An 18,187-nucleotide genomic window follows, 5' to 3' on the forward strand; every position below is an offset into this window, starting at 1 on the left:
AAACTTTTACTTGGGAAGAACCTTGTCAAGACAATTTAAGAATCTGATAAAGCTGTACAAGCACACAGGGCTCACCACTTACAGGGAGGACAAGGTAGTGCCACTCAGCAGACAGCTTCTGTCTTCAACAGGCATCTGCTGCTCTCTTTGCCTAGACTGCCCTGCTCTCTCGGCTTGGTCCATATCTTACACGTTTTAACACTCACTTCACTTGATCCTCATTGAGTATTTTATGTATTTATTTTTTTTGTAGAGATAGGCAAGCTGATTATAGAATTTTATTATTATTATTATTTTTAATAAATTTATTTTAGTTGGGGGCTAATTACTTTACAATATTGTAGTGGTTTTTGCTATACATTGACATGAATCAGCCATGGGTTTACATGCGTTGCCCCTCTTGGACCCCCCTCCCACCTCCCTCCCCATCCCATCCCTCTGGGTCATCCCATTGCCCCGGCCCTGAGCCCTTGTCTCATGCATCGAACCTGGAATGGTGTTCTGTTTCACATACGATAATATACATGTTTCAATGCTATTCTCCCAGAACATCCCACCCTCACCTTCTCCCTCAGAGTCCATAAGACTGTTCTATGCATCTGTGTCTCTTATTCTGTCCCGCATATAGGGTTATCGTTACCATCTTTCAAGTATTTTAGAATTCAAAGAATTTCTCTAACTCAGGGGTCCCCCAAACCCTGGGCCATGGACTGGCACCAGGCCGCACAGCCAGAGGTGAGCCACAGACTAGTGAGCGAAGCTTCATCTGTGTTTACAGCCGCTCCCCACTGCTCACATTACCACCTGAGCTCCGCTTTCTCTCAGGTCAGCCCAGCTGATGTATTTCAAGGCCACCCCTGAAGAAAAAGAACTTTCTTACACAGGCCTGTGATGTTAAGCACTGCTAAGAAACCAAACAAAAGTTTTCTCTACTTCTGGGAAGCAAAAAACAGGAAGTTTTAAAAATCTGGTCCTAGACCCATATCCACCTTTCCCTATAGAATGAAGTAGCGCTCCAGTATAAACTACTAAAAGATTCTGTATAAGCAATCTCTTAAACAGAAGATGACAGTCAAGCTTAGCACAGAGGCCGGAACGGAGCGGACACTTAGTCAATGCTGGCTGAGTCGAGCCCACGCTTTTAGAAAGTCTTTTATTTTCTTCCTTTTTAAAAATACTGAAGTCCTGGTATTTTCTAAATATCAGGTGTATCAACCGATGCTTAGTTTTGTGTAATGTTTCTATTTAAAGAAAAGAGCCTCTGCGAGCCTGAGAGTAGTTTCACAAAACATTGATTAATTACTTGTGGCTCAGGTCAAGGGTCTCTCCTCTGGGAAGCCTTTCTGGGTCTCCTTGCTTTCTGGATGAATGGGTGAGGGAGTGAGTGAGGGAATAAAGGAATCTGCCTCCGTTGACCTAGCTTGGGAAACAGCAGAGCAGAGATCTGAACTCAGCTGTAACTGACTTCAAAGCTGTGCTACGCCTGCCAGCTCTCTGAACTTCCAATTTCTCAACCCAGCCGGGCAATAAGTCAATAAAAGGGCCATTCACTGTGAGTGGAAGACAGAGTCAGCTACTAGTTCCAGACGAAATCAGGAGGCCGTTTCTTCTGGTTTAAACCTCAAGGTACCACAGGCAGGGGAATCCTCTAAGATAAAGAGACAACGCATAAACAAACAGGCTTAAAATGCTCGAAAGCCATTCACTGAAATGGAATAAGAAAGAAATTCTAGAAGAGTAGACGTGAAATGGAAAAGAAAATGAAAACAAACAAACAGGACAGATGAAATGGACCCCCTGATTCAGCAACACATCTCAGGCAGCATTTCTCAGGGCAGGTCCATGAGAAGAAGATAATGCTTCTTACAGAACAAGAAAGTTGGTGGTCAAGTAAGTTAGGAAAGCACTGGACCGGTCTCTTTCATTGCACGATATCTCCAGCCTTTGATATATATGTGTACACAGTAAATCTGCAAGGGTATTAATTATGTGGTGCTTCTCAATCCAGAACTCAAGGCATAGGATTCGTGTTTCAAGGAAAACTTAGGGAACGGTGTTTCACAATCTGACATGCCTGCTTCCAGGCAAGACAGAAGCAGAAGCACTGGGCCCAGCCTGGCTACTGAGCACAAGGGCTTACGGGGTGCACACACCTCAAAGCACCCACTTGGGAGGTACCATGGAGCCTAAATCCCAGCCATGCTCCCCTCACCCATCCATCAAGAAGACTGGCTGGGCTGTGCAGCACCTCTGCCCACCAGTCTGAGCTGGACGGGGTGGTCTCATCTGAGGGCCATAGAAAGTGGAGGTGAGGGGCAAATGGAGGCACCATTCAGCAGAGGAGTCCAAGCCAGTTCAAGACAGAACATTTAATGTGAAGCAAGAAGACTGCAGAATGCAGATAGGAGACCGTGCCTGGGATGGCAATGGGAATCCAGGGAGAGGGGAAAGAGGCAAAGAAGTGGGTGCAAGGCTGAGACTGGCAGAATTTTCTGAGCCAAGGAAAGTTATCTGAGTTTGCTTTTCACCAAGCAGCTCCACATTCGGGCTAGAGAAGGCAGTCTGGAGGCTTCTGGGACTAACATCATGCAGCCAGAAGGCTGTTGATTATCTCAAAAACAGTGTTTGCCTTACTCTTGCAACATCGTGCCACTATTTCATTTGCTATTCTTTAAATCTATACTTTTTACTTAAATAGAAGTGCAAATGTTAGTCGCTCAGTTGTGTCCGACCCTTTAAGACCCCATGGAGGCCAGGCTCCTCTGTCCATGGGGTTCTCCAGGCGAGAATACTGGAGTGGGTTGCCATTCTCTTTTGCAGGAGATCTTTCCTGACCCAGGGACCAAACCTGGGGTCTCCTGCATTGCAGGCAGATTCTTTTACTACTGAGCCACCAGAGAAGCCTTTACTTAAATAAGTTAAAAATAAACTTTAAGTTATGTCCGTATCCTCTGAGAGGCAGGCAGTCCCGGGAACTGCTTACAAGCACAGAGTGGGGAGCAGACTGCCTGGGTTTGCATGCTGGCTGCGCTACCCACTTGGTGCTCTGTGCCTCAATTTTCTCAGCCATTCAGTAAGGATGATCATGGCTGCTACCTGGTGGGGTTGGTGTGAGGAGCGAAGTGGGCTCTATCTAGATGAGGCACAACACTCTCACCACATCTGAACAGTACTGCTCACCATATCCTCCATTTGCTCTTTCTGCTCCCTGATCCCCTGTAAATGGGGCCAGGAGCACAGTTTAAACTGAAGGACTAATCCATCAGGGAAAGCTGAGACAAGGCTCTACGTGAGTCTCCAGTTTCTCTCCTCCTCTGCACAGAGGAGATAGAGCACCCTCTCTCTGCCCTGGTCTCTGCATTGCTGTTACTGTAGAGCTGAACCCTCAGTAGACATGGGACAGGAGGGGGAAATAAACCTTTGCTATGTTAAACGGTGGCCATGTGGGAGTTAAGTTTATTACTGCAGCACATCCTTGCCTATCCTAGCTGACACACCATGCAAAGTGACTAAAAAACAGTGCCTGGCATGTAGTGCCCACACTATAAAACACTGGTTGCCACTACTATTTGTACAGACAAAAAATTAACCATAAAAATAATGAAAACTTTGCCTGCCTGAAAGCTTGGAGGATAAGATCAGATACATCTTTATTTAAAAGCGATGCTCAGAAGCAAAATGTCAGGGACATCCTAAAGCATGGGGCACAAGCTAAGACTCCCTCCTCCACGTTCAGCCCCCTGCTCTGGCAAATGAACCCCCCCTCAGCAAATGCCGCAAATGCCAATTCCACCCATCTCCATCCTCCTCCTTTTCCTTCCTTCTCTCGTGGAGCCACAGCTCTAAAAACCTGTCTTTTTCGGCATCAAACTGTTGTTCTGTGAATCTCTTTCAAGTTAACACTTCACAGCCACATAACCACAAACACACACATTCTAAATGAAAAGTGTTATTCACTGCACGTAGCATTCACAAGATGGAAACCAATCCTGTTTCAAATGCATTCTTTGAAATTCTTTTCTGAAACACTTTTAATGTAAATCTTGAAAAAAAAAAGAAAAACATGTTAAATTGGGCCAGAGGATATCAGGATCTCTATATATTGGATATATTTAAGACTAGGTACACCTGTACTGAATGTACAATTCAAATCCTATGCAGAGAATGATGGTTTAGTTATACAGTGAAGTACTATGGAGCTTGTGGAAGTGGATTCTGCAGTTTTATTTGTCTGGTCGTGGAGAGCTAACAAGCTTTAAAAGAAAGTATGCAAAATGTATGAGTAACACAAGGTTTAAAAAAACCAAAACTTACTCGGTTGGCCAGAAAGTTCGTTTGCCTTTTTCCCTAACACCTTATCTGAACAAACTTTCTGGCCAACCCAATATTTGGCAGCAAAATCTGACCTGACCTGAATGCACTTGGTGGTTAGGTTGGGCTTCTCCTTTATCCTACTTCATGTAACTGTTCACCTGAGGAGTCACCAGGGGGCGCTACACAACACTGCATATAGCAAACGCACCCTGCCAGCTCTTCTGGAATCTGTAAAAGTCTGCATCTGGAAAAACATCTAGCCCCAAGAGCTCTGGATAAGAGCCCGTGGAGCTGTCTCTCTCTCTCTCTCTCTCTCTCTCTCACACACACACACAAATGTGTGTATAAATTATCAGTATCTCTGTGTATAAATCTGTGAAACACTTTCAAAGGACTAAAATAATAGTATTCACAGAAGTTAGAATTATGTAATGATCTTTATCTTCTTATTTAGAATTGCCTATATTTCCCTCATTTTCATAGTAAGCACATACAACTTGTATGTTGCTGCTGCTAAGTCACTTCAGTCATGTCCGACTCTGTGAGACCCCATAGACGGCAGCCCACCAGGCTCCCCCGTCCCTGGGATTTTCCAGGCAAAAGTACTGGAGTGGGGTGCCATCGCCTTCTCCCTCCCCCATATGGACAGCTCTCATGTCATGAAATGTCCCACAATACTAGTCAGTGGTGAGGCATGTCAGGACATGTGGGGAAGTCTGGCAGATCAAAAGCTGAAATCTTCCAATTATGGATGACCATTTTGCAAAATGATTTTTGCAAATGATTTTTTTTTTGGTCATGCCACATAGCATGTGGAATCTTAGTTCCCCAAACGGGGATCAAACCCGTGGCACTTGCAGTGGAAGGGTGGAGTTCAAACCACTGAGCCGCAAGGCAATTCTCCAAATGATGAGGTTTCAAAAATGTATTATCCTAGGACTTCCCTGGCAGACCAGTGGTTAAGACTCCGTGCTTCCAACGCAGGGGCCATGGGTTGGATCCCTGGTCGGGAACTAAATAAGATTCTGTATGCTGTGTGGCATAGCCGAAAACAAAATAAAATAATAACTTAAAAACATATAATTCAGAGCACCCAGGGGCTACCAATTACATTGAGGATACCCAGGCTTTCAGCGCTTTTCCACGTTTTAAAAAACTTGAGAAATAATCCATTTGCTGCGAGTCTAGATGCAATCTGCACATTTCCAACTATTCTCGTTTGAAGGGGAAGAAAAGAAGGAAAATTAAAAATTAAAAAAATCCTTAACCTAAGCCACAATGCCCTGCAGTCAGAGATTGCAAACAGGAAATGCTACACAGCTGGAGAAACCTCTGCTTTGCTTCAGTAGCTCTGAAGCAATAACTGCCCTCTATCTGATAAAAGAGGCTTGGGCTCTTATGCAAGCTCCAGAATCGTCCAGAGGCTCAGGGAACAGAAGTCCAGGAGGCACAGACAGTCCTGGCTGGACTAGAATCCTCCTGGGCACCTCTGACAATTTCAAAAGAGCTTCTCCATTTATAACTGCTGCTACATCGGGGCTCTTGGGATACGGTTTAAATGGTTTGCCTCTGCCCACTGAGAATCTATTTCAATCCACCAATTACTCCTTTCCTGTCCCATTTTTGTGGTTTGGTAATTAAATGGATGCAGGGTTCTGTTGACCCCTTTGCTTCTTTGTCAGGATCACAGGATGATAGCCTGACGCTGGGTATAAGCACACCCAGCAAGTGATGGTTTAGCAAGTGATGACTTTACAGATAAAAAGAAAATGGCACACAAAAAGACTGAACCTAATACTGGTACTGTATATTTAATCAAATGAAAAATAAAAAAAAAAAACCCTAGGAACAGCTAAAAACTCAAGAGCACCCAGTTTTTCTTCTTTTTTTCCTTACAAGGAAGCGTTAGTTATTAATACATTAGCTGAAGGGCATTCAAAGTAGAAGGAATCGAATGTGTAAAGACCTGGAAGCAAGGAACAGCCAAAGTTCCAGTAACAACAAAATAATTTGCTGTGTCCGGAGCTAATTTAGATAAGGAAAATTTTTTTTTTCTTTTTTTGACACTTCCTCTTCATTTTCTTCTTTTAAAAAAGTAATTTATTTTTAATTGGAGGATGCTTGCTTTACAGTGTTGTGTTGGCTTCTGCCATACATCAACATGAATCAACCATAAGTATGCCCGTGTCCCTTCTGGAAGGCACTGGAAGGATGAGTTCAGAGAGACTGAACTCTTTGAATGTTTCTGATAATTTTTAAAAACTGCTACTATCTACAGAGCAGGCTATGAACCAAACCTACAAAAGATACTTTGCAGGAAAGCTCATGTGCTTAAAACCTCACCGCAAAGGTTATTAAAAACATCAACAGAACAGATTATGCCCATGGTTCTCTGGCCTCTCACCACTAGGAGGCAGCACTCCCAAGACACAGTCAAACATGATGAAGGGATTCACTTCTGGGAGGACATAGCTAATCACTTCATCTTGTGAGAACAGCGACCACATAGAGGTCTTTAACTAGAGGAAAAACTCGAAAGACACAGAAACTGGTTTAGACAATTTATAAGAGTCAAAAGGAAGTATGAAGTGGTCTATAGGAACAGCAGAGAGGTTAGAGTTTGGTTTTTGGTCTGTGAATTTGTTTTATTTTGAAATTAATGTTATACAATGAGCTATATTATTGAAGACTTTCTCCAAGAATAGCTGTATTATGAAGGACTTTCCCCAACTTTCTCTCCCTGACTAACATCTGTTCATTTACATTTTTATTAACCTTATTAAATTGAAGAAAAATTATAGACTCTCAAAAAGGTGCAAAAAGGCCATCTTCCTTTAAGAAAGTCCACGATGAAATAGTAGAAATGCTTGATTTTTACTACACACCAACCCTTGAGTATATCTTTTAACTATTCTGTTTGATGAAACAGGATGCATAGGATGTAAAGAACTCCCAAGGTGCACCAAAAGATGATGGCGATCTTGAGAAATGCAGTTTTTCAAGTTGCTAGTTGAACTAGTTGGTTTTGTCAGTTTTCTAGTGGAATACCACTTTTTTTCCATAAAAGTGACTGGTGAACTGTGGTACTGAGACCTGGGTACTTGGCAAACATTTTTTTAAAATGAATTACTCATCACTACAAGGTAAACAAGTGGCAGCATTTATTGCTAATGATAAAACTGGAACTTGCAGTGAAAAGTTAAAATTTTGAAAAACTCTGCCACCATGGACTTGACTGTTTCCAGATCCTTAAAGTTATAAGGTTTCAAATTCATATTGCTTCTAACTTTTTTAAGGAATCATAATCTTGTTTTGACATAGTATCAAAGAAAAATATTGATAATTACCTGCAAAGGCTCTTAAAGTACTTTTCTAATTTTTTGTCTACTTCAACTAAAAAACATATCACAACAAAAGGAATTAATACATTAAAAAAAAAAGCCTCAGTTTTAAATTCTAAGATAGTAAACAGGGATAGGAATATTCCACATAAACACAAACTCTTGGGTGGCCTCAATCATTTTTAACATTAGGATCCTAACACCTAAAAGTTTCAGAACTGCTAGCTAAGACTCTTCCAGTATCATATACATAATCCACTAATGAGGGAAGGCCTTCCCTGGTGGCTCAGATGATAAACAATCCGCCTGCAGTGCAGGAGACCTGGGTTCGATTCCTGGGTTGGGAAGATCCCCCAGAGGGGGGTCACAGCAACGCACTCCAGTATTCTTGCTTGGTGAATCCTCATGGACAAAGAAACCTGGTAGGCTACAGTCCATGGGGTCGCAAAGAGTCGGACACAACTAAGCGACTAAGCACAATGAGGAAAACCAGAGGGAGAAAGTAGAGAAGAAAGGATCAGTGCTTTGGAAGCTGAAGAGAAACAGGAGTTGGACGACAGCTGGCACAGGTCCCCGTCATGAGGTCAGATGGGCTGGTAGCGCCCACAGCCTGTTGTGCCCGTGCTCAGTCAGCTGCATCCTATTCTTTGCGACCCCATGGACTATAGCCCGCCAGGCTCGTCTGTCCATGGGATTCTCCAGACAAGAATACTGCTGTTTCCTCCTCCAGGTCCACAGTCTATAGAGGCAGTGTTACAATTCTGATAGTTCACGAAGGCAGCATTGTTGAGTCATGTGTACGGGATCCTCAGTCAGGGAACTTAAGCTTAAATCCTAATTCCACTCTTTTCCCGGCATATTATTTTCTGAAGACTTGATGCATTCATCTGTAAAGTGGGATATGACCACCCACACTTGCCATTACACTGGGAGCTGCCAGGAAGATCAAGCGGCGGTGTAGTCAGTCATGTCTGACTCTTGCAACCCAATGGACCGTAGCCCGCCAGGCTCCTCAGTCCATGGGATTCTCCAGGCAAGAACACTGGAGGAGGTTGCCATTTCCTTCTCCAGGGGATCTTCCCGACCCAGGAATCAAACCTGGGTCTCTTGCATTGCAGGCAGATTCTTTACCAACTGAGCTACAAGGGAAGCTCAAGTGAGAGGATGTAAACAATAATAATAAAAGCTTGCATGTGTTAAGTGAATTCCATCTGTCAGGTATTGTGCTTGGTGATTTGCCTCCAGGATCTCAATGAAGTCTCATTACTATCAAGAAACAACTAGATATCACCATTTCTTTTTACAGATAAGGAAACTAGCATTAGAGAAAAGTGAAATGATTTGCCTTAGGCTAGAAAGCTGGGCTCTGGGACTCCAGGTCTGATTGTGACCAAAACCTATGTTCCTCCCACTGCTTAACACGGCACAGCCTCTCCCATCCTGTATTAAGAGGTAAGAGACCTTTTTATAAAAACCCTTTTCAAGAATTCCTTGGGGGCCCAGTGGTTAGGACTTGGAGCTTTCACTGCTGTTTGTTCTCTGGTTGGCAAACTGAGATCCTGAAAGCCATGTGGTGCAGTGAACAAAACATGATCTTACGTGGAGGGCAAGAGCCATTAAGAAAAGCAAGTTACTTAAACCTGGCTTGGGGGGTGATCGGTATGCGGTCACAGGACCATCAGCTGAAATTGCCATCTACTCTGCAGTCCTCAGACTTCTGTTAGCTCAAAGGGAGAAGCTGGCTAATAAAAGCCAGCCTCAGCCCATGTGACGCTGACACCAGCATCTGTGCAGCTCCTGAGATTTTCACATAACATTTCACTTGATCATTCTACCTTCCACAATCACCGCAAGTATGGAGAAACAAAAATTTAAACGGTGACTTCAGAGTGTCACCAGCCGTTAGTGAGCTGATGTTTTTCAGAACCAACCCTAAGAAACTCCCAAACACAGTACGCTTGTCATACAGACTGCTTAAAAGTCATTAACACAACTAGTGGAAGTTCTATCTAGATTTAGTGTTTGTTAAAAGCAGAATGCTAGACCCGACCCTAAAATCTACCCTTCCCCGCCCATAAAAATAACTGTTTAAATATAAATTATGGAAATACCCATTAAAAGCAATCTCTTAATTAGAAAATAACATTTTCTAGGGCTGACCATAGAACTCAGCACAACAGACATTTGGGTATTTGCTGGTTGAACTGAGGATACAATTCAGGAAGTCTAAAAAATGCCAGAGTATCTTCTTTCATCTTACTTTCTACCTGATCCATTATTGCTTACAGTTTCCTGCCTTCACTAACTAGCCTAAGTGAGTAGGATTTTCAGCAATCTCCTGAGAAAAACAGGTTCCCACGGGTGCTCCCCCCAAACGTAAGAGGGGACTAAAGGTGCACAACAAACCCCTCCCTCCCTGAGGGGCTTGGCTTCCTCTGCTCCCCCTGCTCTGGGGTGTGGCCCAGTCCATCTTCCGGGTTCCCTCTTCCCTTTCCTCTAAGACAGAAAAAGGGAAGCAGAAGCTGCTGGTCTTGTCAGGCAGTACGAACTCCCGGGACTGACTTTATTCAATCAGAACAGTGTTCCCCTAGTAACCGGCTATGGCACACACTGATCCTTCTATCTGCTCCCTCAGTGGAAATGCCACCACCTTCTCCATCTTTTTTTTTCTTTTGGCAGCATGGCAAGGGGTGAAGGATCTCAGTTCCCCAACCAGGAACTGAACCCGGGCCACGTCACTGAAAGCCCAGAATCCTACTCACTAAGCCACCAGGGGGCTCCCACTGTGGCTCAGCTGGTGAAGAATCTGCCTGCAATGCAGGAAACCTGGGTTCGATCCCAGGGTTGGGAAGATCCCTTGGAGAAGGGAAAGGCTACACACTCCACTATTCTGGCCTGGAGAATTCCATGGGGTTGGACACGACTGAGTGACTTTCACTTTTCTTTTAAACTACTAGGGAGCTCCCTGCCATCACCTTCTTTTTTGGGAAAATGACTTTGTTTTGTTTTAAATTAACTGAATGAAATCTTCCAGCAATTTCTTTTGATTTGTTTCTTAGACTTCTGGAAGGAGGAGGCCTGCAGCTTGGGGTATGTTTAGGGAAAGATGACGCCCAGAGCAGGTGGTGCGGAAAGGCTGGGAAGGACCATGGACGCAGAGCCAGCACGCGGGGTTCACGTCTGCTTACTGACAGCACGCCTGAACAAGTCACTAACAGTTTCCTCAGCTGGATTGAAGGTATAATCACCACCGTTATGTCGTACACTGTTACATGAGAAATCCACACGAAGCACACTGCTAGGCTCCTCAGAGTGCCTAAAAAGTATCAGTGGTGGGACTTCCCTGATGGTGCAGTTGTTCAGAATCTGCCTGCCAATGCAGGGGTCACGGGTTTGATCCTTGGTTCAGGAAGATCCCACTCGCTACAGGGCAGCTAAGCTTGTGTGCCACAACTACTGAGCCAGCAAGTTGCAATTACTGAAGCCCATATACTGCAATGAAGACCTAGTGCAGCCAATAGAGAAAATGCACAAATCTTAAAAAAAGAAAAATTATACCAGTTGTTTCTGCACAGAGGTAAGCAAACGAAGACAATGATTGAATGGAAACTGATGGCATTAAATCCACTCAGGAATCTCTTCGCTGAAGGCACCTACAGGACAGGGAAGTGTGGCGATGGACTGGCCCTGACAACGTAGAAGTGATGGCTACTGACTTAAACCAAATGTATTCCGTCTCCTGGAAACTAAAGGTTAGCAAGATATTCCTGTGAAAACACCCATCTTGGGGAAAACAGAACTTCCTCCCGAGCCTGGAGCCTTTTACCAGCTATTACCGAAGGGAAATGTCAGAGTTTTTGTTTCACTTCCTTTCTTCCTACCACAGCACCTTTGGGCAACGCCACCCGCAAAAAGGCAGGCGATGCCCCGAGGAAGAAGAAATGGGAGGCCCTATCTGAATAGGAGAGATTTAAATGATCTAAGAATTACAGAAATATCATGGGTTTGTCAAATAAACTCCGAAGTGTAGGAACACAAAGACCCTACAGTCAAAATTATCCTTTTCTCCAGTTTCTGAAGACGTATTTCTATTTTCAACCTTTATTTTCTTTATGATTAGTTGTCACTGTGTTAGACTAATTCAGTGGCATGAAACTATCAATTAAAATTAAGTTGTCAGGATGACAGACCTATACATATATTCATCTAGTGGAACAGGAAAAAGAAGAATTTGATTGGTCAAATTACCCAGTTAATTTACTATAGAAAGGTAGTCTTTATTTTACAATAGAGTGTAATCATCTGTAAGGTAGCCGTTTGTACCAAGTAGATCTGCGACAAGAGTCTCACGTAAGACCACAGAGGTCTGCTTGATACGAGTAACTAACTCAGGATCAAGGCATTTTAAGCTTGAGTTCTAGGTCTTTAAAGGAGGCAAAGATGCAATGCTGAGAGACTGGGGAGATGAAGAGGAGGAAACTGCTCCTCTGTTTCAGGAAGGAGCCAACAAAACTATGATCTAGTTTTCCTTTTCCTCCCACTGCCCCACCCCTTGGGACTTAGGAATAGAGGCTTGATTAAATTAACTCATACACAGCTGTGGTGGTCGTGCTAGACAGAACTTTCTTGGTAGGAACGCAGCATGAGGCTGAGGGAGGGTGGTGTGCACAATTTGGGGACAGCCAGACAACACTGCCTGGCAAATGGGTCTCCCACCCACGTGCTCTGGGCGTCCCTGATGGCTCAGTGGTAGAGAATCTGCCTGCAACACAGGAGACACAGGTTCAATACCTGGGGTCCAGAAGATCCAATGGAAAAGGAAATGGCAACCCACTCCAATGTTCTTGCCCGGGAAATCCCACAGACAGAGGAGCCTGGCTGGCTATAGTCCATGGGGTTGCAAAGAGTTGGACATGACTTGGCGGCTAAACAACAACAAACCTCATACTCATGTCTGCTCCTAGGTCAGCAGCTCCAGTGTCTTAGATTTATTTTTAGGGATTCTTCTTGTCATCATCTACTTCTGAAACCACAGATTCCCCAAACCTTAAAATCTTTTTTCTTGGGAGGGTGTTAAAAGGTTATGGGGAGTTGGGAGAAGTTAATTATTTGTAAATCAGGGGCTGAAATGCATGATGGTCTTCACACAAGTAAAGGGTGACATGTATGTTTGACACAGAAATAATCACCATTCTTTCAACAAATTAAAAAGCTGAAGTCACTAATGCTTGTCTAAATAAACACAAAAGCAAACAATGGGGGAATGTGGAAGAGAGTTCAGGTTAACCAGTTTCTCTACCCTGCTATAAGCGGGGCCAGTGGTACAAATTCCTTAAATGTGACTCCATATCAAGGATTAAAAGAGCTTTTTTAGTTTTCTTTTTTTGACCCCAGGATCAAGGGTTGGGGAGAGGATTATTACTTTGTTCACTTTATGATCTTACTTATTTTGATCGGGCTGCAATTTTTAAAAGTTACTTGTGAAATGGCTTACCAGATTCTTCAGCAGTGTGGACAGTTCCTTTGTAAGTGTAGAAAACTTGACAAAAGCGGTGCCAAGATCTGGGTTGTCTCGACTTAAAAAATTACTCCCAAACTTATCAAGAACTTGTGCATAGTTTTCTTCATTTTGTACATGGTCTGAAAAGAAGAAGAAAGAGGAGTCTGAGCTGTTATGTGCTACAATGACAAGTTACTCTGAACACTGACTGATCATCAGACACTCTCAAAAAGAAAGCAAAGAAACTGGATCCATTCTTTACTGAACATATCTAGAAGGTGGTTGGCAGGGCGCTGAGTCTTCTCACTCTATCAAAGCAGTTTCTCCTCTTTTCTATCAGAGCACTGAGTTCATTTATACCCCAATTAATCCACCGATGCACCATACGTTGAGGGGTCAAATTACCATCAGATTTTCAAGCAATTAAGAAACTATGATCGTCAGGAAACAAGTCAGACCTGATTTTTCTCTCTCATACCCCAGATGCAGTCCCCTGGCCTCTACCTTTAAAAATATAACAAAAATCTGACAATGTCTCACCACTCCCATGACTATCAACTTTATCCAACACCATCCATCATCTCTTGCCTCCATCACTACAACACTTCCTGCAAAAGCTCCTTGGTTGCAGCCTCTGGTCTGTTCCCAGCACGGCACCCAGCGTGATCCTGGGGAGTTGTGCGTCTGATCCCGTGAGTCTCGTGGCAGACACTGTCCCTCCCCATGTTCTAAGTCCTTGCAGGCTTACGGAAAGGGGCACTGCACATCCCCACACCCTGAAGTAACCCAGCAACGACCAAGGACATGGGAGCGCAGGTGGTGTGTACCACCCTCACGTGGCAGCATTTCAGTTCCCTGTGCTCAGCTCTGCACGTCTCTTTCCCTGTGGTGGAGTACAGGGAAGCATGAATTTATATGAAAGTTCACAGCAGATACAATGGTATTTATAAAAAGAATAAATGAACACAAAACTGTCTATCAAAACCATACCTTTAAAGGCTTAATTCAAACGACAGCTCTTTCTCTTTAAAGCCTCCCCTTACTTGGCAATGATTATTCCTTGCCCATAATGCTCTGTACCGCTACTGCAATACTTTCCACCACGTCACATCATATTCGTGTCAGTACTGCTCTTTCCCTGACCCCAGACCATGAGAGGCAGGGCTTCCCGGTGGCTCACCTCTGCATTCACATCCAACACACAACCGCTCACGTGTCAGGGAGCTCAGTTTACGAAGCTAGGGCTCAGTCAAGAGGTGTTGACTTGGATTCGTCGATTACCCTTTGGGGAATTTAAGAAGCATTCACTCCTTAAGTCTCCTGGGTTGTTCAATAATTGAACACTAAATAATTTAAAAATATTTCACTCTCAAACACACCCTCAATAACTGCCTGGGAGCAACAGCATGAGCCTGGACTGGTGGATGCCCCAGAAAGAAGTCAAAATACAACGAAGGTGACAAGCATCACAGCATCCAGTGAAATGCAACGAGGCCCGAGCAGCCTTCTAATTGTCATCACATTAGAAATGCATGATCCCTAGGGTGGATGTCAGCATTTCGGGTTGAGATATTAAAAAAGATAAAATGCAGCTCTAGTTACCACCCGAGAAACACAAAAGAAAGGCTACGTCAGCTGCAGACAGGATGTACACGCCTGGGCTCCTTCATGAGCCGGGGCTACCCCAGCACCGTCGAAGGCCAAGGGCCTCACCTCGCCCCTGAGAAGCCCACTCTGCCTGACATTCTTTCCTGCTCTGGAGGTCAGCAAAAAAGGGGTTCAGATACCTGTTCAACCAACCGCTTTCAAAGGAAGAGTTTCAGAAGTAAAACCTAAGGGGCAAGCTTTAAGTAGCAGGCTTTGTGTCTGCTTGAAATTATAACACATTTCAAAGGCTACATTGAAATCTTTAGATTATAGGATACTCAGGTACCTACCAACCAGTTAAGACATAAACTATTTCAGGATGCTGCTTCTCTCCCCAAACGCTACCCAATTCCAACCTCTTCCTCCCCTTCCTCGCCACAGCCATTATCCTGAATTTGGACTTCATGGAGGGGTTAGGAAGTTTTATGAGAAGCGCTCAGTTTATGAGGGATGACAAATTCACCAAAAAATAAGATGGACTTGGACAAGGCAGAGAGCAAGATCACAGGAAGTTGGCTGAGAACCTTCTCTGACCCAAATGCTTTACACGATATTGTATTTAACCCACACCAGAACTCTGGGAAGAATTATGCTTATCAGGTAGGTGAAATAAAAAATGTGATGAGAGAGGCAAAAGGTTAAGACTGGATAAGTTTAGGCAAGATCATGGGTCCTGTATGTTTAGCCCACAAACGCATCACTTCAGTCGCTCAGTCGTGTATGACGTTTTGTGATCCCATGGACTGCAGCACACCAGGCTTCCCTGTCCATTACCAACTTCCGGAGCTTGCTCAAACTCATGCCCATTGAGTCAGTGAGGCCACAAATGAATAACCATATATTTAACACACACACACACACACGAGTGTATGTGTATATATAATAACCACATTTATATGCACAAGCATACTAAGTTGCTTCAGTGTCCAACTCTTTGTGACCCTATGGACCATAGCCCGCCAGGCTCCTCTGTCCATGGGATTCTCCAGGCAAGAATACTGGAATAGGTTGCCTGCCCCCCTCCAGGGGATCTTCTCGACCCAGGGATCGATCCTGTCTCTCTTACGTCTTCTGCATTGGCAGGCAGGTTCTTTACCACTAGTGCCACCTGGGAAGTCCCACTTTTATAATCTATACACAGGTATATGAAATTTTACACATCTGAAAATAGAACAGCTAATTTAGTGAGCTAAATCTTAGAATACTACTACTAATTCTACTGAGGGTTTAAGTGATGGGAGTCAAACATAAGGTGCTTAGAACAGTGCCTGGCAGGTGGCACATGCCCCTAATTTATCAGCCATTACTACCTCAATACCCATGATTAATTACAATATCGAGATGTGTTTAGTATCAAATAACATACGAATGTCTGTCTCCCATGTTTCAAGTATTTTTTTCAATATACTGCATTATAAAGCCAACAGTGGCAATTCACCCAAAAGATTATATAACCACACACATCCCTTGGTACAAAATTAAGGGTTTCCCAAGCAGGCTCAACAGGCACAGAGGGCAAGGAGGCAGGATCCTGGTGGAGGCAGAAGAGAGCGACAGATTACAGAGTAGAGTAAGCAATTTGAAAGGAATGTAAACTCAGGGGTTTAGGGAAGGAGAGGGAAATGAAGGCCTTGGGCTAGGGGAGCACCGCGTAGGCATGGGTGGGACTTGGGACGCAGAGAATTGGTTCAGGACATTTCAGAGAGCAGGACGGTCTGTTTTAAGAGCTTTACTCAAGCACCAGATGACTTCTGGAAGCTGGTAAAGTAGGGGTTGGGGTTGGAACTTTCCTGGTGGTCTAGTGGCTAAGACTCCCGAGTTCCTGATACATGGGACCCAGGTTCAATCCCTAGTCGGGGAACTAGATCCCACACGCCACAACTAAGACCCGGCCCAGTCAAATAAATAAATATTAAAAGCAGAGGCTGGGAGAAGCAGGTGAAGACAGAGATGGAATATATAAGAAAAAAAAAATAAGGTGAGCAAGAAATCTGATCCATCTCTTATGGAGACCCATGTTTTTCTAATATTTATAGGGGATTTCTGCCATTCAGGGTATAGTTGCAGAATATAAGACAGCAAGCACTAGGTTACTCCTTTCAGTTCTGATGAAGGAACAAAATAATATAGTTTTAACAAGTGAACCAGAAAGGGCCACTTAGGTTTCAACTGCTGGCATTACTTTGGAGAGACGATGAAGATACACTAATCCCCTGATATGTTCCACAGAGCTTGAAATCACCTTTGTACACTTACCCGATGGCTCAGTAGGTAAAGAACCTGCCTGCCAATGCAGGAGACACAGGAGACGAGGGTTTGATCCCTGGGTCAGGAAGATCCCCTGGAGGAGGAAATGGCAACTCACTCCAGTATTCTTGTCTGAAAAAATCCCATGGACAGAGGAGTCGTGGGCTACAGTCCATGGGAAGCAAAGAGTTGGACATGTGTGTGACTGAGCACAGTACACACACACATTTAACCACTATGGCAATATCCAGGTACTGATTTCTTACTCCAGTTGTAATAGTGATAACTGCTAGTTTGCTGAGCATCTAGTACTGAGCATTGCTGAGCATGGCGGTCACTGCACTGAGCACTTTACATACATTCCTTCAATCACGCGCATTAACAAGCCTATGAGACAAGTACTGTTATCATCCTCATTGGGAAGATACCAAAAAAAAAGCCCAAGGCCACACAACACATAAGGGAACTTAAATTAGGGCTCTTTAATCTTAGAGCTGTGAGACACACTCAGGTTCAATTTTCAGGTCTATTACTGATACTTCGTGATGCACTGACCCAGCAACTTCACCTTTTTCTAAACCTCATTCCCATGCTATGAAATGGAGATAATGACGGTACTGACCTCACAGGAGCACTGCAGAGATGGAGTAAAATACTGAATGGTATACAACAGACTCAATACATTTCTACCATGACAAGGACAACAGTGATGGAGACAAACAGCAGGCTGCCCGTCCTAGGTTGGGTAGCAGGGGTTACCAACAACACTCTGAAATCGACGTCTGGACTCAAGAGTTTACACTCCTAGTGGCTGGCAGTAACAGGTGCCTTGGGAAAACATTAAGTTCAGTATTCTTTAAAATATCTTGTATTTCTCCAATGAGGCCTTCCCTAGGATTTTCAGAAGCACAGCGATTAAACAGGCCGTTCTCTGAGGGGTGTCTGCCTGACTGTCACCCTGTTAGACTTTACCAAGCTGGGAAACGTTCACAAACCCTCCCTGACTGGCCCACCAAGCCCACCTCTGATTCTGTCACTGTCATTTAATAACAACACAGAATATTCTAAAACCTACGGCAGTTGTTTTTCAGATAAAAGGGAAACTCAGTGGTGAAGCCAGGTGAGGACCCAGCTTCGT

General features: G+C 44.0%; 1 protein-coding gene across 21 annotated transcripts in view; it reads right to left on the reverse strand.

Moving 5' to 3' along the window:
* The window catches only part of ASAP1 (ArfGAP with SH3 domain, ankyrin repeat and PH domain 1), a 335,887-nt gene that overhangs the window by 93,083 nt on the left and 224,617 nt on the right, over positions 1–18,187 (reverse strand). For all 21 annotated transcript variants that reach the window (XR_014057637.1, XR_014057635.1, XR_014057638.1 and 18 more), the window contains one exon: positions 13,150–13,295. Coding sequence is in view for 15 of the 21 variants with exons in the window: in XM_081504067.1 (XP_081360193.1) it covers positions 13,150–13,295 (146 nt within the window). In the remaining 6 variants the exon portion in view is untranslated. The remainder of the gene's footprint in view (positions 1–13,149; positions 13,296–18,187) is intronic.

Source organism: Giraffa tippelskirchi, chromosome 6 (assembly GCF_054371585.1).
Source record: "Giraffa tippelskirchi isolate mGirTip1 chromosome 6, T2T-mGirTip1v1.2.pri, whole genome shotgun sequence".
Classification (NCBI taxonomy): Eukaryota; Metazoa; Chordata; class Mammalia; order Artiodactyla; family Giraffidae; genus Giraffa; species Giraffa tippelskirchi.